Below are 27,562 nucleotides of genomic sequence, written 5' to 3'. Positions count from 1 at the left end.
ACATAGAGCATATAGAAAAGAAACAAAGTAGTCACATGGTTTAATGGTTGAGCTATAATAGTTAATAGTTAATAGCCAAACACAGATGTATTTTCCTTATATGGATTACAGTTGCCAACTCATATAAGAATGCTAAATAGGGGTCCCTGAGCTTCTTTTGAGTTACACATGAGCGGACTCTTGCATTTTTGCAGAAGTCAGGGCAGCGAAGTCTTGTCAAACTCAGCGAAGCGTAAGGCAGACACAACCGTTCAGCCTCACAAAACTCATGGGCCAAAGCCCCAAAGAAGGACCAGCTTTAGACATGGGCAAACCAGAAAACTGTCCAGGGCTGGAGATGATGGATTCAGCAGCATTGCAGCCAGGCGTCCAGACAGAAAAAGGCTTTTGGGCTCAGCAGCCACATGGGCTCCCTCAGGAACCATCCCATTTCTGCCTCGCTGGTACTGAAAAGGAGATGGAGACTAAAGCACAGGACTGGCTGGATGCTGCTGCAGTATTGTCAGAGCAGACGGGCTCTGAATAAAGTTCAGCTTTTGTCCTCAAACTGCTAAGAAGTTCTGAGTCATTCCTGGCCACAGTTATCATGACATGTAAAAATAAAATAGAATTTCAGAAAGCCAGTGTCCTGCTAGTCCATAGTGTAAGATTTGAGAACTGACCTTTTGCTCTCCAGCATCTTCTAGAATGAAAAGGAGGCCAAAGGTGGCTTCATGTCAGCTTGAGTATTCACCCAGAGCTGATCTAAAGGTAGTAATGATGCTCAAATAAACTGGAATGAGCTTGGAAAGCCTACATGGAGCTCCTTCAACTCTCTGAAAAGGCATACACTATGAATATTTTATTTCTCAACTGTTGTTCATGCATACTTAGCCTTGTGGCAGGGCTTAAAAGGGTAAAAATTGCTGTATCGGATCACATTTATAATTCCTCTCATCCTTTATCCTTTTTATAGCATGTAGCTCTTCAGAGGAAGTGGAAAAAAAAACTACAGAGAAGACAGATGAGGATAATTCATCCTCATGGAAGTTATTTTCTGAATTTTTGTTGGGAGTGATTTCAAATCTTAAGGATGGTGTTTCCTTTCTGTCCCAACTCTCCTCTTGCTATTAACTATTGTAAATCTGGGGTGGGGAGAGGCTGTATTTTTATAAAAAAAATAGCTTCTCCTCTTAAGGGGAGTATTATGGGGACCACTTATGAGTTAAATGCTATACCTGCTTCAAGGAAATTCTTACTATCACTTGTACGTTTCCAGGTCTGCTGTCGGAAGAAATGGAAGCACAGTCTGCCCCAAAGTACAAAGAAGGAGATGAAATATCATACTACAATATGGCATATGCTCGTTTACAGCCTCAGACTTCACATTTTGCCTTCAGCATGCATTATCTGACTCATTTGCTGTTTATATTCCATGAGAAAGATGCTAAGCAAAAGCTGGCTCCTGGAAATACTTGACATTCTTTTTAGGCTAATTTTGTCCTGAGCGTGGCTGAAATGGCTCATTTTGAACCGCTCATGAAAGGATGGCTGCAGCAGGGAAGACAGAGTATTTTCATTTCAGAGAGCCCTGCTGCGCTGTATTCCCTGATTTTCATCAAAACCAGAAGATGTTTACTTGCCCTTTTGGCCTCAGGGTCACTGTTTTTTCCTTAAATTGGTTTAGTTCTAAGTAGTCGTTTTCACTCATTCCTGAGTTTCCCACAAAAACTTAAGCAGTGGCAGCCTGATATAGCTTTGAACACTTTCCTCTAGTCTTTACTGCATCTTAAAAAAGAAAGTGCCCTGTAAACTCTCCAAAAGTAACGTACAAGCCCATAAACAGGCACAAAAGGTTCGCTGCCTCGGAGGCCGTGGGGACGTCCCTGCTTTCCTCCTCAGGAACTCCTTGAGCCAGGACCCTGCAGTCATAAAACCCCAAATCTCACAACTTCTCTTCCCGAAAAGGGCTTCCCAAAACTACCCCGTGATGGGTGCGTTTGGGTAAGAGCTGGAACCTGGATGCTGCTGGGCGAGGAGGTGGGGAAGCCCCTGGACGCACAAGGCAGCTCAAGGGCCTGAGAGGGCCGAGGCTTTGCTGAGGGGTGCGGGCAGGACCCCCACCCCGTGTGGGAAGGGGAAGGGGATATCGTCTCTCTGAGGCATTTCTGAGGTTATTGGTCGACAGTCGGCTGAACATGAGCCAGCAGTGTGCCCAGGTGGCCAAGAAGGCCAACAGCATCCTGGCCTGTGTCAGCAATAGTGTGGCCAGCAGGACTGGGGCAGTGATGGTTCCCCTGTACTGGGCACTGGTGAGGCCCCACCTCGAGTGCTGTGTCCAGTTCTGGGCCCCTCATGACAAGAAAGACAAGACGTCGAGGTGCTGGAGCGTGTCCAGAGAAGGGCAACGAAGCTGGTGAGGGGTCTGGAGAACAAGTCTTGTGAGGAGCAGCTGAGGGAGCTGGGGGTGTTCAGCCTGGAGAAAAGGAGGCTGAGGGGAGACCTTCTCGCTCTCTGCAACCACCTGAAAGGAGGGTGTAGTGAGGGGGGTGTGGGTCTCTTCTCCCAAGGAACAGGCGATGGGACAAGAGGAAACGGCCTGAAGTAGCACCAGAGGAGGCTTACGATGGATGTTTGGAAAAATTTCTTCACCGAAGGGTTATCAAGCATTGGAGCAGGCTGCCCCGGGGAAGTGGTAGAGCCCCCATCCCTGGAGGTATTTAAGAGCCGTGTAGACGTGGTGGTGAGGGACGTGGTTTAGTGGTGGACTTGGCAGCGTTGGGCTGGTGGTTGGACTCGAAGATCTGGAAGGTCCCGTCCAACCAAGACGATTCTACGATTCCTCAGGAGGACCTGAGAGGAAACGGCTGTGGGGAGGGCGGGAAGCACGGCAGAACTCCGACCTGGGGCAGGGGGAAGCGGGGCGGCAGCGGGGCACCTCACTCCTCCCGCCGGCGGCGGCGGCGGCGGCGGCGGAGGAGGAGGCGGAGGAGGAGGAGGAGGAGGAGGAGGAGGAGGAGGAAGGCGGCGGCGGGCGCTGAGGGAGGCGGGCGGTGACGTCACCCCGCCTGGCAACGGCGGCGGCGTGGGGGCGGTGGCGCTCGGCTCTCGCGGGATTTGGCGACCCCGGGGCGGGGCGGGGGCGGGGCCGCCGGTGCCGGAGCTCGCCTGAGGCGCGGCGGCGGTGGCGGGCGAAGCGCTGGGACGGGTCTCTGGTCCCCTTCGCCCCGGGCCGCCGGCGGCTCGGAGTAGATCCCCTTTTCCACGCCCGTAGCGGCACGGATGGAGCCGCCGTGCCCAGTTTGAGCGCGTCGGCGGGACCCGGAGCCGCTCCGCCGAGCCCGGGCGGGCGGGCGGGCGGGCGCAGCATGGGTGAGTGCGGCGGGGAAGGTCTGCCACGGTGCGGGGGGGAGACCAGCCCCCGTCTTCCCGCTCCCCAGGGGCCACCTCCGCCGGCCTTTGTCTGAGGGGGAGGGCGCGGGGCTGGGGTGCCCGGTAAGCGCCGCCGCTTCGGGGCAGCCCCCGGGGAAGGAGCGTTGCTGGCACCCGGTGGCTTCGCAGGAGGGACCGGAGGAGCCGCCGCCGCGGCGGCAGGTGCCCGCAGGTGCTGCCTCCTCGGCGGGACGAGGAGCGGTTGCGGGGTCGGGAGAGGCCGGGGCCGGTCCCTCCCGCCCGGCCTGTACCGGGGGGCGGCGGCGGCGGGGGCCCGGGGCGGGAGAAGATGGGGGGCAGCGGCCGAGGTTCCGTGGTTTTCGGTGAAGAGAAGCGAGGATTAACAGCCCTACGGCGGACCCTGACCCAGAGCTGGCTGGAGGGAGCTTGGCTGGAGCGGGTTGGTGTAAAAGTTGTCCTGACTAAATCTAGCCCTTTTTGGCTTTTTGTTCCCCCCCCCTCCCCCCCGCTTCAGTTTGAGCTGCTGCCTTCATCCAGTTCTCCACCAGTGTTGGTTTAAATAAAGCAAGTGTATAACGACAAGTATTCCTGTTTTCATGATGTGACAGTTCAGGTTTATACTTGAAACAATCAGTTGCACTGGGTCTTTCTGGGTTTTTTTTTTTTTTTTTTTTTTTTTTTTTTAAATGTAATAGCGTCTGCATAGGGAAGTGTGAAAGTGTTTCTTAAAGCCCGCTCTTCAGAGCCCTTTTTCCCTGTTCAGAGTTTCCCCGCTGGGGTCCAGAGTGGCCCATGGACCATTTTGTCTGTCTCTGCTATCTCCACTCGTGTTGCGTTCCTTGCTTTGCATCCCTTAGCATGCACTGTGTAACATCAAGTGCTTGATGTACTTATGGAGGGGTGGGTGAAGAGCCTGGGGGGGGGGGGGGGGGCGCTTATTCTGCTGCGTGCAAACCTGCCATGAGCATGATTTAAACTTTTTAAGTGGAAACATACCTGGTTTTTGTATAGCTTTGCTTCCTTCCCCCTTGTGCGTAAAAAGAAGGGAAGAAGTGCACGGTGTGCAGATCGAATGTGCAGTTAGTGAGGCGATACGAGCTCCTCCTGACTTGTCTTCCTCCTGCTTATAAAGACATGCTTTCAGTGTTTTCATCTCAGGGAAAGTTGTCTTGTGTGGTCAAAGTGTACTTAAATTGAAGTCTGAAAATATAAAGTGAAATTGGTGTTTTAGGTTCTGATACAAACCAGGCTCTAAAGAACTCACTTTTTAATGCTTCTTGGGATTATTCAGAATAGATAAGGATTACTGTTTCTTTCCTTTTGGGCTGCATGGCCTTACTTGCAAGTGTCTACCCAGGTTATTGTGGTGGCCTCTGATGCTAGTTCCTAAAGTGTAAAGGTTTAGTGTGCTAATCAACCATTTTGAACTCAGACTGTGTAATGCTGAAATGTGAAATACCTGAAGATTTACATATGGTAGGTCTGGTTTATTAGAATTATTAGTATGCTCTTAGGAGTACTGTGTAAGACTAGTTAAAGGACTGAGTCCAGTTTATGACTAATAATTACTATAATAATTGTTGTATGTGCTTTTTTTCTTACCGTTCCTTTTCTTAAGTGTAGGCTCTTTCTATGCCTCTTCCGATTACAGTAGTGAGTGTGTTATTACTACTCCAGAGGCGACTGAATTGAGTGGGTGCATACACTCTGTGTCAAGTATTGTTATTGCATGGGTTGTTATAACCATAATAATTTGTGTGTGTGGGCAATTATAGAACTCTTTCTGCCAGAACGCTGGCAAACCTCTGTAAGTGATTGCAGAATGATCCCAGAGCCTTTTAAATTGATTTTCCGTGAAGGTGTCATCCTTTATTCAGATTTTCAAGTGTTGCTTTCTTGTGACTGAAAGTGAGGAGGAATGTACAGTAAAACATCTCTAAAAATGAGTGGAAGAACTTACTGTAGTTTGCATTGCGCTCACTATATTTAGTGATGGCTTCGTGCTTACCTTGAAGTCATTATTTTATTAGTAACATCATGGTAGAGCTGACTCTTGATAAGAGACTGTTTGTCTTTTACGTTAGCTTATGGAAGAGATTTTACATGCAAGAGGTGGCTTAGAAAGGACTGTTAAGGTATCTTTTTGGCAAACTCGAGGGTTTCTGAAACTTACGGAGCAGTAAGAACGGGGCAGTATGACTCTGGAGGAACCAAAAGGAGAAGGGCAGAAGTACAAAATGCCTTGAAACAGGTTCTTTTATGTTCTTGTAGTAGCTGGAAATTAATGTTGCAAGAGCATGTGTCATTCCGGCGCTTGAAAGACGGGAAGGAGGATGTTATCAGAAGTGACAAACACTAGACCATACAAAGTTACTAGTAATGCCCAGTTACATGCTTGAACACTGTCACTATAATTCTTCTGTACTAGATTAATCAGGTAGATTCAATATATTGCTATACAAATAGGTAGAGAAATAGATTAATTAAAGGAAAAAATGTACTCAGATGTTCTGGGGAAAATGCTTTGATTGAATTACCTTTTTGCTGTCTTGGGTTGATAACTGCTTAGAAGGAGGTTCAATTCCATGTGTTGGTTCGTTGTAACATCTGTCTGGTTTAACTCCACGGCTCAATAACAGTTGATTTTCCTATTTATAGTTGAGAAGCGGTTTGAGTATACAACTTGCACCTTAACAGGAAGGCTGAGCTAAATTTGCAGTGTCCAACCAATTTTTGTATGGATTTCAGTAACAGTTGATAAATTTCCACAGTGGTACACTGAAATCTACTGGACTTCTGTCAATATCTTCTTAGCTATGTGAGTTTCCCCCTTCCTCTTTTTGGAAATACAAGAAAAAAAAAATAAAACTTGTGCAAGCTTTGATTTGTGGTTCTAATGAGTTAGTACGTTTAGATTTGCTGCATTTCATCTTCAGAAAATTTTATAACTTTGAAATACTTTAAGAAGCCAGACATACTTCTTCATCGCCAACAGAATGGGTATAAATATATGTAAACACATTTGGTGTATAGAAATTATTTAGTAAGTTCATTGAACATTAAACTTGTGTGAAGCCTTTTGCTTTCTTCACCTTCATGTCAGCAACAAAAAAAATCTGGAAGATTTTTGTAAACGGACTGAATACTTTTAAAATAGTGTCACAGGACAGTGAGTTTCAGTATTCACTAGTAGTATTACATTTACTAGTTAAAACAGTACTTCAAGGTTTGTTCTCTAATTTTAAACAAAGCCACACAACCCAACAAAACCCCCCTAAAAATCCACTCCAAAAACTCCCAAACGAATGAGTGGGACGAATGAGAGTCCTACTGCTAGTATTTTTACCAAGAAAGATGCAATGTACAGTTTGAACTTTATTCGCGCTAAATTATGAAGAATAAGATGACTTAATCAGAAGTACAAGCTAATACAATCCTTCTGTACCAGGGTACTTCACGAGCCTAATGTTGACAGACGAACTGTACTGGTACTGACAGTGTTGAGCACAGTGCTTTATTATTATAATTTTCTTTATTCTAGGCAAAACTGTGAGGAAAGATGATGGAAAGCTGACCTCTGGAAGAGAGGTGCCTAAGCTACTGGTAAACCAGATTACAGTAATTGGGAAGAATTGATGGATACTGGGTTTGGGTCAAAGTAGAGGAGAAGTCCCATCAAAAAGTGCTCGAGTTTTTGTAAGTTCAGCTCTTGCCCTTTTGTTTGTCCAAGAATGTAAGAGCTTCTACGCTGAGAGTCCTGTCTGTGGGGCAGGTAGGGAGGAAATGGATATGGAAAGCAGATCCGTCATGGAAAGTTCTTTATTTTTTTATAAAAACCCAGGGTCTGGTAATAGTAATTTATGGACTCACTTAAAGGTGTTTGCAATTTCACTGGACCTTTTTATAACAGTGGTGGGCCATCAGGGACTTGTACAAAGGGGATCAAAGAGGAACGTGGTTCTAGCCCTCCACAATTACCTGTGGCAGTGAGAGTCCCTATTTAGTATGACTGGGGCGTGAGGGGGAAGTATGTCCTTTCAGTGTGAGGGGTTTTTTGTTTGTTTGTTCGTTTTTTCCTACAGCTGCTGGTTGCTCCAGCTGACTCCTTTGTATTTTTGAGGAATGGTGGATGATTGCTTGGTGGCCTCAGCCTGAGAAGGCTCTGTGCATCTGTTTTCCTTGTGTGCCACCCATTCCAGGTGCTGGTCATCTCAATTGTGGTTTTAATGGTTATTTTAATTTTGATACCACTTTGGTCTTGTTGTGGAGAGTTTTTCAGGACTGTGTATGTGTTATTCAAGACTTAACTCCATGCAGGTGGTTTCTTTAGTTTTCCTAACAGTTCTTAGAGCCTTTTTTTTTCAGCTAGGTAGGATCTTCTCTTTGAAGTCTCATCACCTTCATTGGCGGTCTTCACTCCCTTCTGCCTGTGTTAGGGTTTTTTTTGTCCTTTAGTGGGATTTTTGTTGCATAAACACAGGAAGTGCGTGGTCGGGCACATTGTGCTGTCTGGGGCTAAGGGAGGTGGCTAATGGGGCTGTCTCACTCTGGCTGTCATTGCTCTGCTCTTCCCATCCGTTTTGATTCCTTGAAGATGCTGTCACGTATGACTGCTGGTCCGGTATTTCCCGAACCCACTTACATAAAAACGATTTGTTAGGAAAGAGCAGCAATTAACATCCTTGAAGTGGCTTAGGTCATCTTGACAGAAGTGGGTAGGTCGATCAGGTGAAATTTGTTGTTAGGGGGCCTGGGGTATAGTAATTTCTAGCAGCTAATCCAACCTGTCATTACAACCTGGGCACTTAAAATGTGTCTCTGGGCCACTACAGAGGGTTAGCCCTTTTCTTCTGTCCCTTTTAAAGTTTGTTTTGTTTTTAAACTGTCTTCATGTATTTTGTAATGTAGTTAAATTATGTTTAGAATCATAGAATGGTTTGGGTTGGAAGGGACCTTAAAGATCGAGTTCCAACCCCCCTGCCATGGGCAGGGACACCTCCCACTAGACCAGGTTCCTCAAAGCCCCATCCAGCCTGGCCTTGAACACCTCCAGGAATGGGGCATCCACAGCTTCTCTGGGCAACCTGTTGCAGTGTCTCACCACCCTCACAGTAAAGAATTTCCTCCTAATATCTAATCTAAATCTCCCCTCTTTCAGTTTAAAACCATTACCCCTTGTCCTGTTTAACTTTTTCTTCTCTTACACTCTTCCATGAACACTGCTTTTCTCTTCTCTGAACTGTGAATGCACTAATGTGCCCCGCTCCCTGTGAAGGTGACAGCGGTGCCTCTGTGTCCCTTATCTTCTTGGTTGTGTGGTGATGAGAAATTGTTTTACGTAACTTTGTCACTGTGATGGTGCAAGTGTAACCCTGCTTGTGCATCGCCCTCAGCTGTTCTGTTACACTGGATGGCCTCTGTAGATTCCTCTCACCCTAAATTGTTCTGCATTTCTTAGTGTAAGCTTAATTAAGTTGAATAATGTTGTGACGCCAGTGCAGGTATTTACTTTCTCTGACTAATGCCGACAAGTATTTTTGGGTGGGATTATGTTTTATTGCTCTAGCTAGATCGAAAATTGACTTTATATAAAATCAATGTGAAATGTTGCTTTTTCAGAAATCTTGAATGAAGAAAATGAAGCATTGTAGATATTCTTGAACAGTATATCTTAATTTCCTGAAAGATTTAAGACCTGCCACTACTAGAGCCCTAAATCAGACTGAGGGAGAAGTTGTAGTATGTGTCTGCCACATGAGTTAAATCTTTCCAGATCTGGGGTGATGTACACTGGAGACAATATAATATGAGCTAATTTAGAATATTGAGTCAACTTTTCATAAAGGAATATATATTGCCTATAACATGCTCAAGGTATTAGGCAAGGTTGCTTTCAGTGCAATAAATTAGAATCTAATATTTTGAATTATTTAAAAAAAGGAAATATTTTCCTTTAATTTCAGCAATTTGGAGAGTGCTGGCTTGTGATGTTACAGGAGAGGTTTGCAGTTTGAGCTCTCTGCTGAACTCTGGAGAAGAAAGTGGGGATCTCTCTGCTTGTGCCAGAGAGCTCTGTGATTGTAAACTTTGAGTTTAAATTTGGCATTATTGGTTAAGAAACTCAAAATGAATTTTGTCACCTTTATTGCTTCAACCAGATAAAGTATTATTTTAAACTATTTAAAGCACTTAAGCTCATGCTGTTTTCTTAACAGTACCTAAATCACCATGAACGTGATACTTTTTGACAGGTGGAGGAATACATAAATGGTTTTGGAATGAGGCAGTACTAGGTAATCTCATTGTATTTTTTCACTTTCGCAGCAGTTGAGTCTCAGCTACTGCAAATAGATTTTTGTGGATTGGAATTATTAATGATTTTTATTTTAAATTAAGAAGGCAGTTTTGCCTAAGTTCCTGGAAACTCGCCTGATTTACCATGTAAAGAAGACTCTTAAGTCATCAGTTTCTGCCTCTTGGATAAAATTGCTAAGTGGTCAGTCTTAGTCAAATGGTTTTGATTGTATATGCAGTTTGATCTTTTTAAGCTGGCACTGAAATAAAGTCTCTGCCTTTGCTTACCTCTGGCTAGTGAGTATTGTCCTCTTCTCTTGCTTGTATAAGCGGAATCTTCCACAACTTCCCTGTTTTCCTGGATTATCTTTCAGCCAGGCTGGCTCCCCAGAAACTGAGACTAAGCTCATGGCTGTAAAAGTGGATGGAAGCAGGAGGAGGTTGAGGATGCTGCTTACAGCGGTGTCAGCTGCAGCACTTTTACAGCAGTCATCGAAATCCTGCCTGAAGGAAACTGTCTTCCTGTTTTAACTCTTTAGTTCAATTGTGGTTTTATTGGAAACACACCAGTTTACCTTAATTCCATGTTGTTTGGTTGGTTTTTTTTCCAAGCTGGTTAAGTTTCTTAATTTTTTTTTTTTTTAAGTTTCTTAATTTTTCAGGAAAAATACAAAAGCAGAACAATAAGCAAACTTCTCTGAATGGTTCAAGTTGCTTCCACTCAGTGCATTTTTGGGACTGGTCAGAGGAAAAAAGTTCATCCTTGTTCCTTGAAGAAATCAAACTGCTATTTTCACTGAGCTTTCTCTCTAGTTAAGGAGAATCACATCACTTAACTCTGAACAAGTATCTTTACTTATAAAAGGATTTGTTTTAAGACTGCTTTGCTTGTAATCTCTCTTGTCCTGAACTCATCCTGTGCGTGCAGTTTCCCGCTGTGCTTCAGCAGAGATAACTTTAGGCTGCTGCCAAAAAGGGCCAGAGCTTTGTGATGCCTCTTCCTGGCGTGCCATGTCTCTGGTGGTTGAGAGTCTGCAGTGTGGGCTGATAAACTGGCTGTTGTGGAAGAAACTCTGATGCCAGGCTTGCCATCATGTCAGCAAGCTGGAGGGTGGATGGGACTGTATTTCAGGAGCCAGGGAAGGGAGAGTGCTGCTTCTTTTCCATTTTAGCCTGCAGCTACTTTGCACTAAATCCAAGCTGAAATTTCTTAAGTTTCTTCTGTCTATATTAGTGGCTCTCCCTAAGTGTTCATGATTCAGCGAACTGATTATTTCACAACTTTCTTGTTTCTGATCCGTAAAATGTTTTTTTTTAAACTTTGTCATCTTCCTCTACTGATTTTAAGCTGGCCAAGTGTCCTTTTAAAACTGTGCCTCTAACTTGCATTCTTTTCTTTTAATTGGCTTAATAATACCTTTAAAGAGCAAATAATTCCTAGACAGCCAGAACTTGTTATTGAGGCACTTGTTGTATATCTGTGGATTTTGCTTTTTGTTGTCCTCAGTAATAGGTATGTTTTGAGAAGCAGCCTGAGCACAGTATGTAAAAATATGCCTCTGTCCTTCTATACTCTGATTTTCCACAGTTGGGCTGCACTTTATTTTTCCCATCACTTAAATGCTTTTATGGAGTTTGGCTTATTTAGTACTGTCATAAATCAATAAATGCAAGATGAACTAGAATAAGCCTGCCTTAAGGTAAATTACATTGCTGTTTGCACTTAGAAACATTCAGATGTTAAAATATCGGGGAAGTTATTAACTACTAGACCAAATTGCCAAGGGAAGTGCTAGATCCATCATTCCTTGATATGGTCAATCCCCCGGATGATGCCCATAGCAGTGCGTTCTTTAATCTTGCCTTTTGGCAGGTTTAGTGCTCATGTGTCCACGGGATGATCTAGTTCAAGACACTGGCCGGAGCTGAATCCAACTGGAAGAGAATCAACTAGCTGATTTGGCAGCCAATGAAACCGGCACACCCTGGAGCAGCACAAAGGAAGAGGCAGCGGTGTGGGAATGAGTAGGGAGAGAGCACGCAGGGTCACTCCTTCATCCTCAGGTTGTTGGATTAGGTGTAAGAAACTCTATTCTCTGTAAATGACTAAAGCAACTGTTCCTGAAAAGCAGAACCCATCTGTCTGGTTTCCTAAGTGGTTAAGTGAAGAATATTCTTTTGTTCAGACTTTTGAGTACAAGACTGCACAAATTTAGCTAGATTTGGAAGCTGCCTGGGAGTGTCAGCAATTTCAGATGATTATCTGAAGAGCTGGCCATGGGCTGTTTGTTTTAAACCTCAAATGTCCCAAACAACACATCTTTTTCTGTTCATAGATTCATAGATTGGTCCAGGCCAGAAGGGACCTCCAAAGGTCATCTAGTCCGACCTCCCCGCAGTCAGCAGGGACACCCCCAACTAGACCAGGTTGCCCAGGGCCTCGTCGAGCTTCACCTTGAATATCTCAAGGGAAGGGGCCTCAACCACCTCCCTGGGCAACCTGTTCCAGTGTTCCACCACCCTCATGGTAAAGAACTTTTTCCTAATATCCAATCTAAATCTCCCCTTCTCCAGCTTAAAACCATTGCCCCTCGTCCTGTCGCTGCAGGCCTTTGTAAACAGACCCTCCCCAGCCTTCCTGTAGGCCCCCCTCAGGTACTGGAAGGCCGCTGTGAGGTCTCCCCGGAGCCTCCTTTTCTCCAAGCTGAACAACCCCAGCTCCCTCAGTCTGTCCTCATAGCAGAGGTGCTCCAGCCCCCTGATCATCTTGGTGGCCCTCCTCTGGACCCGCTCCATCAGGTCCATGCCCTTTCTATATTGAGGGCTCCAGACCTGCACACAGTACTCCAGGTGAGGTCTCACCAGAGCAGAGTAAAGTGGCAGAATCACCTCTCTGGATCTTCTGGCAACACTTCTTTTGATGCAGCCCAGGATGCGATTGGCTTTCTGGGCTGCGAGAGCACATTGCCTGCTCATGTCCAGCTTCTCGTCCATCAGCACCCCCAAGTCCCCTTCCTCAGGGCTGCTTTCTAATACCTCATCCCCCAGGCTGTATTTATACTGAGGATTGTTTCTTCCCAGGTGCAGAACCCTGCACTTGCTTTTGTTGAACCTCATGACGTTCAACTGGGCCCACCTCTCCAGCCTGTCCAGGTCCCTCTGAATGACATCCCATCCCTCTGGTGTATCGACAACACCACACACCACTCATCTGAGTTAGTGCTGTTCCGAAGCCAGGTAAGATGAGATGCTGTTCTGAAATTGGGGTGGTGGAAGCGCTGAGGGCAATAACTCTTTTGTCGACGTGTGGATAAAAGCGAGTATGTTAATCCCGTTCTATCCTAGGTATGGTAGATAAGGAGACAGCAGATCTTTTAGAAAAGCGCAAACAGCGGAATATGGTCCTTTTATTAAGCATGGACTATTACAAACTGTGCTGTTCTGCTCTTGAAAATTAAATACAGTGCTTTGATTGCCTGACTCAGACTATGCGTGGTACTGAAAATATACCTTGTCCTTCAGCACAGGGAAGGAGAGTTTGTCTGTAAAGTGGAAGACCATAGTTAAAACCATTACACTAACGTTTTCACATTATGAGAAGCCTAAGTATAACAGGATCTGCTTTTACTGCATACCAGTATCTGTGTAAGGACGTGGTGCTGGGGAATTGTAAGCTCTCTCGGATGAAACCCTTTGCAGCTTGAGGAAAGCTTGAAGGCATTTCTTGTAGCTGTATGTGCTGTAAGGCTGTATGTGAATGAAGAATGTGGTTGTTTTCAAGTAAAAGCACAATTCAGAGTGCATAAAATTGTTTCCTCTAATTTTCATGTGTTCATCATCTTACTAGATGCTTGTTTCGTGGGAAGAGGGTTTGCTCTTTCAAGCTTAATGCTGCATCCTTACTGAGAGAAAATAATAATATATATATATATATATATATATGGATTGTAAAGTAAATGGCTTCTAATGTGGAGATAGTAGAAGAAAACCTGCCCTGGTAGATAACTAGTATCAGGAAGCCTCTGGCTTGATGAATAGCAGATGAAATAAAGCTGTGTATGAAACAAGATGTGCTCTCACTAGAAAGACACAGCCTCCCATCTCCATGCAGCAAGAAGACCACGCTGATTTCCTGTCAAGGCAGAGTTGCTGGATCTTGCTGTACGCTGCTGTATTGTGCTTTTGCAGTTCTGAGCAGTGATTGAAGTGGTAAATCTGTGTTTTTAAAAAGCTGAGGTTATATTGCTGATTTTTCCATCCTCTTGATTTTTCTTTTTTTTTTGTGCGTATTTGGGCCACCAGGCTCGTGCCTGGTAGTTGTGACGTGTGGGGACAGTCAAAAGGATTTCCTTTGTGTTTCTGAAATCCAAACTGCCACTTTAAGTGAACATGTTGAGAACGGTGGAGGTGAGGGTGAGCTTTCTATGAACTTCCATTCAGGTGCACTGTCTCTTGACCACAGCAACTGGTATCCCTTGCCCCAGACAACTTTTCATAACCTCCCGTAATGCCTCTGCTCCCTCCCCAAATTCTTCAAATACCAATCGTTCTGCGTTGCTATCAATTAGCTGTGCAAGACACAGCACATGCTGTAGCTGCTTCCAAGCTGCATATTTGGTGATTAGCCAACCATCAGGTTAAAAGTGGAGTGTTGGGGCAGTCCTAGAGGCTTTTTCTCAGGGAGGACTGTGTTTTGGTGCTCTGGTGCTGACTCTGCAAAAAAAAATAAAATAAATGTGCAGCTACACTTCTGGCATGTTTCAACCAAATGGGTGTACAAGGGAAGAATTATTGGGAGTGAAGCAGGAGGATAAGGCTGATAGGGATTCTTCAAGTTCTCAAGATTGTGTTCAGGTACGTAAAAAAAAAAAAAAAAAAAAAAAAAATCATAGATTCATAGAATGGTTAGAGTTTTAAGGGATCTTAAAGGTCATGCAGTTCCAACCCCCCTGTATTGGAATCCACAGTGAATGAGGGGGTGACAGTTGATGTGCTGCAGTACCGGGGTAATTCCAGCAGGAACCTCCTGCAGTTCCAAAAAGACAAATACATAATCCAGTATCTAGGAGGGAACAAGCTCGATGTCTACTGGGATAGCAGCTGGCAGATCATGGGGAGTGGTGGTTCGCCACTACCTGGCACTCAAGAGTTTGTCTTTAAAATACCGTGTTTGGTTTTGCTTCTCTTTCCCCTCAAATGCAAAGGGGATGCCAACAAGCCAGAGAGTTGAGTGTGGTTAGGAGGCTACTGCATATAGTGTGCAAGAAGTTAGTCTAGCCTGGAGAAGAAAGTGATGCTCTTCTTGGAGGCATGGGGAAAAAATGGAAATCAATGGCTGCAAGTTAGGACAATGATCATTCTTATTGAAGATAACGGGAAAAAGTTACTATGAGAATTGGGCACCACAAGAGGTGCCCAGGGTGGCTCTTTTTTCTCCATCCTTTGAAGATTTTCAGAACTGAGCTGGACAATGCCTAGAGTGATCTGATTAGACTTTGAGGTTTGGCCTTGCTCTGACCAGTTTGGAGTAAGCCACCTCCAGAGGTCCTTTAAAACCTTGTTTTTCCTGTAATTTTCCTGCTTTTCCTGCAAGCCATGCAGGTTTGAATCACAGTCTTAAGATATGCTTAACTAAATTTAAGTTACAAAGGGTGTTTAAAGGACTCAATCTCCGAACTTTTAGAACATAATTGAACTAATGAAGCAGTTTTATCTCCTTTAAAACTATCCAAGATTGAAGGACGCCCTTAAACATTTGCAGTTTTGACTGGCTTTTGTAAAAATCCGTTGCATAACGGTTTCTCTCTGTGCATTTCAATCAACAGTTCATTTTCTGTATTGACTAAAATGTCCACGCTAAAAAGTGAATTAACTTTATTAAGGCCATAATTAGTATGGAGTGTCCTGACAGCCTGAAGCCTGATAGGAACACTTGTCCCTGTTTCAATGCTAAGCATATTTTGTGGTTTTTGCAAGATCCCAATCTGGGGCCATTCAGGCTATTGCATCATGCCTGTTTTTAAAGATGAAGGGAACACTTTGTGCACGCTCCGAATGATGCTTTTAAGTTTCCATAAATTTATTTCAAAGCCAGATTCTTGCCATGCTTGCAGAAATACTGATTGTCATTCTGAATTAGATATGTGCCAAATTGTGGGCCATCTATGAAAGCATTTCTGCATTTTTTTTTTTCTTTAGAGCGTGAAAGGAGTTTTCTGTTGTCTTAAACCCAAAAGGCTTTCAGAGACTTTCTTGGTTTTGTAACTCATGAATTTGTAACCTGAGGTTATGATCATGCTGTCTGTTTTGGCTAGAAGAGTCCTGAAAAAAAAATCTGCAGGAGGAGCTGAAGCTTTTGTAGTAACATGGAGTTCTGAGATTGAAGGAAGGAAACTTTTATAAAATTCAAATACAATTTTGTGTGTGTGTGGTGACTTTATAAAAAGAATTCAAACTAAGACAAGCAACAGAATCTTCGGCTTCAAATTTATTTTTGTGAGCTAATTATCTAGTAGTAGTTTTAAGGGAAAAGCTTATAAATATGGTGTTGACCCTGTGGTACTTCTACTGTTTATTTGGTGCTTTGGGTTTGAACTAAATGTAAATGAGGTATGATCCTTTTGTTCTTCAGAGCTTTTTGGCATGGCTTTGTTGTAGCAGCTTTTGTAATTTGGTGTTTTGCAACTCACCTTGAATGTTTTGCCAAATAGATGTTATAAAATTAACTTAAGGGAAGGAACAGAGGAAGAGGCGTAAATCTATATATGGAACGGTGTCTGAGTCATGAATTAGGAAAATGTGGTGTGCTTTTTTTTAAAGTACATTCCCCTGTGTCCTCTAAGATCCCTGGGTTTCTCTGCATATTGAATTAATAGCAGTTTTCCACATTTGCTCGTGAAAACATTTGCTGCCTTTCCTGCAAGTGTCACCTCTCATTTCCAGGCTGGCTTCTTACAGTGAGCTCTGCTGAGACTGAAGGAAATAGCAAGTAGCACAAAACATCACTTTCTGGTTAATGTAACTTCCCAGGTGAAACATTTTGACCTCTTCTATCCTTACAAAGTAGCATCAAATACCTGTAGGTGGTAGAGATTTTACTCTAATACTTTCTGTTTCACGTCTTCTCTTGCTATGAAGGGAGGAGTCTGGCAAGTCCCGCTGATAGAAGTGAGGGGGCAAAAGCAAATCCACAATTTTAGCATTTATTAAGTTTGTGACTGAGCTTAAGGCAAGTACTTCTGATAATATTGGAGAAGACGTGATCAGATGCTTCTTCTAGAGTTGGTTCAACATACCTGCGGTGAGGAATGTATCACTAAAATGCTTTTTTCACGGCTGGCTGGTGATGATGGCTTATCTACAGAATACAGTTGTAGAATTATGAGGGTATATATGAAAATGATTTGCTTTAGGGAAGTGAAAATTGACAAACAATTTTTTCAGTGTGTTCCGTCATACACAGTGGTAAGCACTAGAATACACTCTAGAAAATTACAGGAGCCTGAGGTAGGAAAATGAGGCATGCGTGATTTGCATCTCCAATGCTTCAGGGCAGGCTGCTGGGCAGGATTTCTCTGTACTGTTTAATTTCCTCACAAAGTATCTCGCTAATTGTACCAGAGCCAGTTCAAGAAGCTCATGTTTGAGATGGTTACTGTTAGAATGTAATGAATTTCTCATTACTTGAAATAGTTTAGGAGGAAAAGCCTATGTTCTTTACAGTTTTCAGTTGCTCATTTTTGTAATTATTTCAGCCACTCTTACTGGGCTGTAAAATTAGACATAAACTTTTATTAAAAATGTGTGGTGAGTCATTTCTTGGAGAATGCACCGTTGACTTGCCCAATTTAAAAATGCCAGGCGGATCCAGGGCGGCTTCCAGACGGACCAGTTCTGTGCTGACAGAACCAAGGCTCCTGACTTTCAACTGTCTCATGGGTAGACTGCTATTTTTGTTTTTATTTTTATTTTCCTTTTTTTAGGCATGCTATTGATGTTGCTCTAAGTAGAAAATGTTTGTGCTGGAATGGGGTGATACAGCATAGAGCGAGTTACAAAAGGAGCAAGGAAAAATTATAGACACTGCAGGATGGGAAGAAAAAAAGAAGAAAAAAGTGAAATGTACTCAAATTGCCTTATTACTGACTCTAACAGTGACTGGAGCTGTCTGGGGATTGTACTGTCTGAGAGTTCATCATTGGGATGTCGGTGATGTAGCAGCCAGAAGGTATTTTTGGGAGAAGTGTTCAGTGGCTGAAATTAATTTCAGTTTGGCCAACTTCTGCAGAGTTGCCTGTCAGCTGTAGATGTAAAATCAAAAGTGTGAGAAACTTCTAATGAGGGATCTGACTGATCTTGTGGATCACAAGAAGTCTGTGAAAGTGTGTTTCTGAAAGAGAATATCCTAAAGGCTGTTCCTGATACCTCCTTTTATTTGTATGGTATAGCTAACACCTAGGTAAAAATCTCATTAGAAGATTTTTGTCTTAATTACAGAATGATTCAGGTTGGAAGGAACCTTAAAGATCACCGAGTTCCAACCCAGCTGCCATGGGCCGGGACACCTCCCACCAGACCAGGTTACTCAAAGCCCCATCCAGCCTGGTCTGGAACACCACCAGGGATGGGGCATCCACAGCTTCTCTGGGCAACCTGTTGCAGTGTCTCACCACCCTCACAGTAAAGAATTCCTTCCTTATGTCTAATCTAAATCTATCTTCTTTCAGTTTAAAACCATTGTCCCTTATCCTGTCACTACAGGCTCCAGTAAAAAGTCTCTCTTCATCTCTCTTATAAGCCCCCTTTCTATACTGAAAGTATGCAGTAAGGTCTCCGTTATCATTAGAAAGTATAAATGTGGTGGGACCCCATACTTCAGGAAAATAACAGACCTGCCTTTTATTCCAGATCATTCCTTCCCCTCTTCTAGTGGTAATTTTTTCCCGTTGAAGCTCATAGTACTTAACCAAAACAGGAAGCTGACAGTACCTGGGCTGCTGCTGCTGAAGTTTGGGCAAGCAAAGGCTCAAATGAGGTATTAGATGTTGTGAGACTTAAACAATATGATTGAAAGTTGTTTTGGTGCTGGTTCTTGGGTTGTGTGTGTGTGTTTGGGCTTTTTTCCCCTCGGTGTGTGTTTATCCTGACTTCATTTTTTTTTTTTTTTTAAAGGTATCTTTATAACAGTTTAAAATACCCTTAGTATAAGCACTGGAGACTACTCACTAAGTTTCTAACTTACCTTCCAAACCATGACATATATCTAGCACCTTTTGGGTGGCAACTTCTGATAGAAAAAAATATACTGTATTCCAGAAGAATGATATATTTTCTTGATAATGAGTGCTATAGTCTTTGATTGGAAAGACTTGGATTTTTAAAATACCTTCTAAAAGGAATTTTTTCTTTTTTTTAAATCTGCTAGAAGGGGGTCTGGGGCTGGAAGACAGAGTTGCCCTTGCACAGCGCTGCGGGAATGCGAGCTCAGGCAGGGATCGTGCTCTGTCTGATCAGCTCTTACGCCGGAGAAGTGGAAAGAGGGCTTGTTGGGGAATTTAGCCTGACTCTGCAGCTTGGCTGCTTGCCATGGCTCATCTAGTGCTGCATCAAACCTAATGAGCCTTTGGAGACGTGGGGTGTGTTGGAGCGAGTGAGGGCTGTCGCTTCAAATGGAGCGAATCCTGTTGGGTTCCAAACTGAGCCCCTGCTGGGTGGCAGTAGGGTGTCTGTGGTGCTCCCAGGGTTTGGGTGGACACAGCTGGGCTGGCTTTATGTAGAATCAGCTTGGGTCCAAGAGGGTGTGTGTGTTTGTATTGAAGGTGTCTTCAGTGCTTGAAAGTAATGTTTGCTATGTTAATAAATTCTACAGATTTAGGTCCTTTGTCTTTGAAATAAACCACTGCTGGAATAATCAGCTTACAGAAATTTGGGAGTTAATTGTTTATGCTTAAAAGAAAACATACATAAAATGACATGAAAATCTTTCAATTCCATTGGCATTATGTTGTTTTATTATAAACTACTGACAGAATCCTGATGGCTCAGGGGCACTTTGCTTAAAACAAGACCTTAAGTCAATACTTGAATATATGAGGTCGGCATTATTTTAAACTGCAGAGCATCTCCTCTGTCCCTTCTCTTCCTTGCGGCAGCAGAAGCTTGCTTGGCTGGCAGACAGAGGATCAAAGCTTCGGGAGCAGGGAGCAATGTCACTGCTTTGGCACAGAGCTGTTTATCAGGACTGGAGCTGGCACCACTGGTACGGCTCACGTGGGAGTAGGTACAGGTAGAAATGGCTCTGCTATGTGTCACTGCTATTTCCGAGGCCACACAGGAGGTGCCCAACCTCCTTTTGAGCTACTGTGAAGACAGAACATCTTACTTATGATGCTTAACACTTTTCCATTAGTCCTCATGATGCAACTGTTTTGCAAGTCCTCCACGTGGAGGGTGAATGTGATGGCTCCACATGGTGCAGCTCAGTTGAAATGTCTGCTGTTCTCTAGAGTGCGACTTAGAACTGTTGACTTACTGAAGGTTGTGGTGAACTGCACTCTAAAATGTGTCTAGACTGCATGGTCTCAGCTAAATATACTCTTTCCTTGTTCAGTGTCTTAGAACTGGATCCCTACCATCAGAGTTGACAGGAATCTAGTGGCTTTGCACCATTAATGCATGATGTTAGGAAGTGGTTTTGTGGCAGGTTTCCGCTATGTGCAAAGCAGCAAGTGGTGAGGGGCAAGATGAGTGTATCCGTAGAGGGTAAACTGCTGACGTTCAGGACCTGACACTCATATTGCATGTTTGGGATGTTTTTATGTCATCATAGTTCTAGTCTCATCCCGTGGACGTAATGCCTGCTAAAGATTAGGATGCATTAAGAGTGGTTCCAAGCAGCATATCTTTGATTTAGTTTCAGTGAAAAGAAATCCAGATTACTTGCTGCGAACTGAAGCACTATGAGTAAGGGTGGTTTGGAGCTCCTGATCTGGACGGTAACAATGATGTAGGTGTTGATCTAAGTTGGCTTTGATGCAGTCCTGTGTCTCTGACCCTGCAGTGGGCCATTTTAGGGAGATAAACTTGAAGAAAGTTGGCACTAAATAGTTTTCTCCGGGACTGTTTTCTTTATCTGATTCACCCGTAGTATAAATAAATACTAATTTAAGTGCAGAGCAGGGTGAAGGGAGTGTGTGAATGCACACAGAAGAGAGGGTGGGATCACAGCATCCTTGGGTTAAGATGTCTTGTAAGTACAACTTCCCACTTTCCATTGGTGATGTAGCTGTCTTGGGCACGACGAGAAGGAAATACTGTGTATTTCCATCCGTTCAAGGTTCAGTCCCTGGGCTGCTTCTCATCCTGATGGCTACTGGGGTCTGAAAGGAAGGAAAGTACCTTTTTGCACAAGACCAGGGGTCAGAGTGGTTTCCCCAATAGTGGGAAATGTGAGGCGCTTCCCTACTCGGTGTGAAGAAGACCAAACCCACATCTGTACCCCTAAAAGAATACTTTGATCTTTGGGGAACTGGTTTTTATGGCCATCGTGGGTCATTGTGTAAACAGGAGAGTGAATCACGGGTGCCAGATGCAGAGCATGGAAGGAGGAGCTTGGCTCCAGAGCAGTGGAGGCTCTTGGCCAAGAGGGATTTGTCTTTGGTTGCCGAACCCTGGTGCTCACCTTACGCTTGTGTCTTACCAGGAGAGCTTTGTAGGATGAAACTCATGCCATTTTGGAAGCAGGGGCCAGAATTTAAAGAGACCTGATAGACTCACCACAGCATATAGTTGTCATCGGTGACTTAGGTCAGGGTAACAAGGAATTACATGGTGTTGAAGTGGGAAAAAAAACATTCTTATAACCACTACTTATGTTTAACACTTATGGGTGTGTTTTCATATTTCAGTATTTAAACACCTGAACTACTTCTTCAGTGTTAAGATCTGTCTTCAGTGGCCAAACATGTACTGTAGTATTACTACTAAAACAGCTGGAACTCTTATATCTAACAAATTATAGGCATGTTTCTGGGGGATAGCATTTGGAAGGAGTTTTCCCCTTCAGTCCAATACCCGATTTTGAGATAGTTGTGAAAAGAAGAATGATAGTTAAAAGGATAAGATTGTGTTTTCTGTTGTCTTTTGTCTCTAGTGTAAGCTTGCTGTCTGCTATGAAACTAAATACCTCTGTAACTCTGTATGTGTTCATACATACTGACAAAAATGTTAGCTTGGTTTTCTAGGAGACTAAACTTTTTGGGTTTTTTTTTTTGTGATAGATATACAGGTGGAAATAAAAATACTAATAAAGTTTGGTTTGGGCATCTAGCAACTGTCTGTTATGATAAATTGGAAAAGCAAAATCTCAGTTTTAGCATTACTGCAGTTCTACTGGCAAGATGCTTCTGGAGGCCACACAACTTTCCAGACTTTACATTCCAATAAAATGACTTTTAATCTCAACTGACCTAAAACCTGCCTGAAGAAACCTCTATGCAGCATGGCAAGCAACTCAAGCTCCTCTTGCTGCTTGATGTTGGACTCTGTCCCTGTCTTCTGCAAATTTCAGCAAGGCTTCCTGAATAGCTTGAGACTTAATTCAAGGATTTCAGTTATCCCATGAATGATTTTTTTTTTTTTTTTTTTCAATTTTTAAGCTATTAAATGTGTTTTTCATGGGGTTTATTTTATATCTGGTTTGTGTCTTTTTTTTTTTTTCTGGCTACTACAGAAAGGTCACTGGACTCTGATGTTATTGTAGTATCCTAAACAAAGTACCAAGAATGTGAAATTGTGCTCTTTGCTGGATGAATGTTTGACACTTGGTTATTTCTATTGAAGACACGGGCATGCTAGAATTTCAGTATATTTTCCACTCTTTTCCTTGACTTGCTTATGGGGTGTGTGTGGGGGGGGGGTTTGTTGTTTTATATTTGTTGTTTTTTTTTTTTTGTAGGGCTCCCAGAGGGCCTTTGTTACCTGTAATAGCCAACTTCAGAAAGAGTCTGAGTAGCTGAAGACTTCCTTTGTTGAAAATCAGTGAAGATGGGTGTTATGCAGCCATGCTTATCGGGAGGCTTGCCTTCTGCTTTGGCACAGGGATGTGGTTGGCAGAAGAGCCGGTTGTGTAAGTTTTGGAGGAGAGTCCACCTGTGCCAGCAGTGACTGAATGCCTTGTGCATGCAGCCTTGCTATGTTGGCAAAAGCGTGAGCTATTTTGTCAAAGAGGCAGTTTGTTAGACAGGGCACTCTTACTCTTTGCCATGGGGAACAGTGTAGTCTGTAGTGGTTGAGGGGACTGACTGGTTTTGACACGTTTGATCTGTTTTATTGTTTCATTAGTCAAGTTTTGGTCTTACTTGAAACCAAGAGCTGAACAGACCACTCCCATAAAGCCTGCTATAACCACCTTTCCTCCAGAGATGTCCAGTCAATGTGTTTTTACTTAGCACTGTTGATTTAATCAATCCGCTGCCCCAGAAAATGGGTCAAAACCTTCAAAAAGCACCGACTGGGAAGTTAATTAGTTATGTTGGAAAGCTGTCATGGCTGGATGACAGAAAGTTTGGGTATGAGGATGTTGTGGGAGACAATGTCCCAATCCTTGATGAAGCTGAGATAAACTATGTCCGCTGCCTTCCCATTATCCACTAAACTCATCATGTCATCGTGGAAAACTGTCAGGTTGGTCAGGCGTGATTTTTGTCTTCATACATCTTTGTTAATTCCCGCTATCCCCACCCTGGTGCTCTTGAGTGGCACAGGCTCAGCTGCCTCTGATGCCTCATTGAACAGAGCTTCTGGCCCCTTGACTGCTACCGGGGCACTGACCCTAGTCTCGTGTTTCTAAACTTGTTCTGTCAGTACTTACCGTCTGTTATAACTTATTTTCTCTAGTACCTTAATCAACCTGACTCTGATTTGGCCTGTCATTTTTTGTTTCCTTCACTCTTTCCTCGGTTGGAAGGATGTGCCAGGTGATGTCTTATGTTTGTTTTGGCAAAATTCAAAAGATAAGGTTGCCACATATTTGTTAGAGATCTAAGATAAAGACATCTTTGCACGCTGCGTAGGAGGTGGTTTGTGATGGTCCCTGCTGCTTCTGAAAACTAGGAGAATGTTGTCTCCCTCTCAGGTGGGCTTTGGTCCTCCTGGATGTGCAAGAAAAGCACGGTTAACCTCACAGTGTTCATGCTCAAGCTCGAGAAGACTACTTTTCATCCAAGACTTGGTCATTTTGGACTTCAAAGCGACAGATGACTGATTTGAGTTGGGTTTGAAATTGAGAAAGCTAGGTATTTTCGGTAGTTTGTGTTGCTGGGGGGTTCTGCTGCACCTTCTACCAGTTGAGACTTTCTGGTTTTTGAAAGTTTTGACCAGTTTATATTACTGAAGTCCAACTTATTTCTGGCTGATTTTAGTATCACATCTGTTCTTGAGTAAAGCTTTCAAGCGAGAACTTGAAGCATTCAGAAGTATTCAGAACTACTTCAAGCATTGAGAAGTACGGACTGACATGACTCCGAATTATTGTTGTTATAAGGAGTTGTGATTCCTTAAAAACATTTTCTGTCACCGTTGAACACTGTTTTTGCTTGGATAATTATTGTACTTGAAGACCTTTCAGAGGCTTATTTAATCTGGATTGTTTTGCCAGTAGGATGGCTTCTTGCCCATCGCGCTGCAGTCCTAATTACCTGGATGGTTCATCTACTGCTGCTTGCTAATATTGAAAAGCAAAACCTGTAAGTGTTCTTCTTGAGGACCAAGTAGTAGAGAGGTGTATAGCAGCTTCATGTTTATGTATCACCACATGAAAAAGTGTATGGGATGAAACTATCTTGACATTCCCCATGACCTCTATCACTTTTCAGGTGAGAGAACAGAGTTAAGATCTGTTTTGTATACGTATCCATGGAAATGAGGGTGGTGGTAGTATTTTGTATCACTGACAAATACAAGAGGATATTCGGCACCTAAATCTCAAAAATAAAAAGCTGATATTCATTTGTTGCTATTTATCTTTGGAACACTGACTCATGGATGGCGACTGGGAAGTTTTTGAGGTCCTTCTTCAGTTGTTGGCATGACTGAATCTGTGCTTTACAGTCTGGAAAGGTGACCAACATGAATGTGTAGTGCATTGCAAGCACAAATACAGAAATGTCACCCCAAGGAAATAAAGAAGCTTTCAGAATAATTAGTTCATGTTGACATAGCGTGGCTGTGGTTACCTAGTACTTCTGTGGAAAAAGGACCAGGTGTTTGGCAGTTGGAGTCACAGTCTGCAATGCTGTAAGCATTTACCATGACTGACACTGTGCTCTGATCCATTTTCCATGTTTAACTTCTTAAAACTGTCCTATAGCGTGGATGTTGAAATATAATACCTGCAAATGTGGTTTGAAACAGTTTATAATGAGATAAATATGTAATGTGGATATTTCCCAATTTTTTATGTGTTTGTAGGTTTCCAAAAATCATTGGGTTGAGTTGGTTGGGAGATGACATTTTTATTTCCAGGCTGTAGGTGATGAATGAGTTTTCTTTATGATCTGCAGCTGCCAGAATTTCCTATCTGTTGGGCAATATTTCACGTCAGCCACTCAAAAAAACCAATTCAGTGCAGAAGCAAGACAAAACTACTATTCTTGCTGCAGACAGTAATGGGGAAATATGATGCTTTGAAGCAAGCTTAGAGAATACGTTTGGCAAAAACAAACGTATATAGTACAAAAAGTGTATGGAGTTCCAGGTAACTCTGTTCATAATGAAAAAACCCAAATTTTTAAAGGAAAAAAGGCAAAACTAAGTCTTCATGATTATATTCGACTGGATCTTTTGTTAATGCGTGTATTCAGAAAAATAGTTTGCCAGAGAGAGATCATTCTAGCTTCTCTTGTTCATGGCGCCACTGTGTAGTTCTGTTTTTTACCAAGGGTTGTCTGACTCCCTCTATAAGCAGCAGAGGAAAAAAGGCCACATTCCAACGTGTGTGCAGCAACACTTTTAATCACAACTGTCCACAGATCAGAATTATACATTGATTTAATGGAGCTGTAAGTTCGATACCAGGAAAGAATACTTTGTCCCATTTGATTCCTTAAATTGTGAATTAATTGTTGGGTATTATCATGCATTGATAGAATTAGTAGTAACCTGGCAAAAAAACTACAGCCATTCAGGATTTCCATCTTTTCACCCTGTTATGCTCTTTTCTTTGTGCGTGTTTGTTGTGATCTGCGGAGGAGAGGGAGGTTTTGGCGAGAGCAGTGTTACATAGTGCCTGGGTGTCCTGACTGGATTTGAGTGAGAGGGAAGATTATTTGATTGCTGCAGGCTTGTGGAATTTTCTGGCATAAATAGAATTTCTTGATGAACAAATGAGTTTTGATTGCCAAACAAGCCTTAAGCTGTCAGTAAGCGGCTCTCACAGCTCTTGTGCAACATATGGACAACTGTGTAAATACGTTGCTATGCTCCTCTAAGTAAACTGAATTGTACCAAAATTAATGCTCACTTGCTTGTTCTTCTTCATACAAACCCAGATGAATCTGAAGGAGGATGCCTTTTACATATCTGTGCAAATTAAGTATGATATTGTCAATCATACACCTTCTGGCTTTATTACATTTCTTGAATCAAGCCTGCAAAAATACTGTGTGTGCAGCAATCACTTTTTTGCAGACATAATAGCAGATGAAAGTATGAGAATTAACAAAGCATTGTATGTACACACCATACATGCACAATTTGAACCTTTCTCCTTCCTTGGCCCCAAATATGCATTGAGTAACAAACTCTTGCCCTGTGGGCAGTGGTTCATAATTGGTAAATCTTGAGCTGGGAATTGGCAGGGCAGGAGGGAAAAAAAAAATCACTGCCAGCCATCCCTTCTGCCACATGTGCACGAAAAACCACCAACAAAATATGACCCAATGTCATATTCCGAAATTTACTTTATTCTAATACAATCCTACAGTCCTCAGTATAAATACAGACTGGGGGATGAGGTATTAGAAAGCAGCCCTGAGGAAAGGGACTTGGGGGTGCTGATGGATGAGAAGCTGGACATGAGCAGGCAATGTGCTCTCGCAGCCCAAAAGGCCAATCACATCCTGGGCTGCATCAAAAGAAGTGTTGCCAGCAGATCCAGAGAGGGGATTCTGCCACTTTACACTGCTCTGGTGAGACCTCACCTGGAGTGCTGTGTGCAGGTCTGGAGCCCTCAATAGAGAAAGGACATGGACCTGATGGAGTGGGTCCAGAGGAGGGCCACCAAAATGATCAGGGGGCTGGAGCACCTCTCCTATGAGGACAGACTGAGGGAGCTGGGGTTGTTTATCTTGGAGAAAAGGAGGCTCCGGGGAGACCTCATAGTGGCCTTCCAGTACCTGAGGGGGGCCTAGAGGAAGGCTGGGGAGGGTCTGTTTACAAAGGCCTGCAGCGACAGGACGAGGGGCAATGGTTTTAAGCTGGAGAAGGGGAGATTTAGATTGGATATTAGGAAAAAGTTCTTTACCATGAGGGTGGTGGAACACTGGAGCAGGTTGCCCAGGGAGGTGGTTGAGGCCCCTTCCCTTGAGATGTTCAAGGTGAAGCTCGACGAGGCCCTGGGCAACCTGGTCTAGTAGGGGGTGTCCCTGCTGACTGCGGGGAGGTCGGACTAGATGACCTTTGGAGGTCCCTTCCGGCCCGGACCAATCTATGAATCTATGAATAATAGGTGACTGTCAAGTTTTTTTTCCCCTCTCTTTGAAATGGTTGGGAACACCACAATTCACAAATGAGTGTTACTGTAAGGGAAACACTTGTTAGCATTTGTTGTTATGTCTGCCTTTTTGTACATACATGGCTTTCAAGTTGCATTTCCATGCCTAAGTTGCATTCATTCTGA

The 27,562-nt window shown here is 43.4% G+C and overlaps 1 protein-coding gene across 1 annotated transcript in view; it reads left to right on the top strand.

Moving 5' to 3' along the window:
* Positions 1-3,118: 3,118 nt before the first annotated feature.
* The window catches only part of CD2AP (CD2 associated protein), an 81,405-nt gene continuing 56,961 nt past the window's right edge, over positions 3,119-27,562 (top strand). The window contains exon 1 of the mRNA XM_074153171.1: positions 3,119-3,351. Within this exon, the coding sequence (XP_074009272.1) occupies positions 3,348-3,351 (4 nt within the window). The 5' untranslated portion in view covers positions 3,119-3,347. The remainder of the gene's footprint in view (positions 3,352-27,562) is intronic.

This window comes from Numenius arquata, chromosome 9 (assembly GCF_964106895.1).
Source record: "Numenius arquata chromosome 9, bNumArq3.hap1.1, whole genome shotgun sequence".
In the NCBI taxonomy this organism is placed as follows: Eukaryota; Metazoa; Chordata; class Aves; order Charadriiformes; family Scolopacidae; genus Numenius; species Numenius arquata.
The sequence above is the reverse complement of the archived record's forward strand: the minus strand, read 5'-3'. Positions and strand labels throughout refer to the sequence as shown.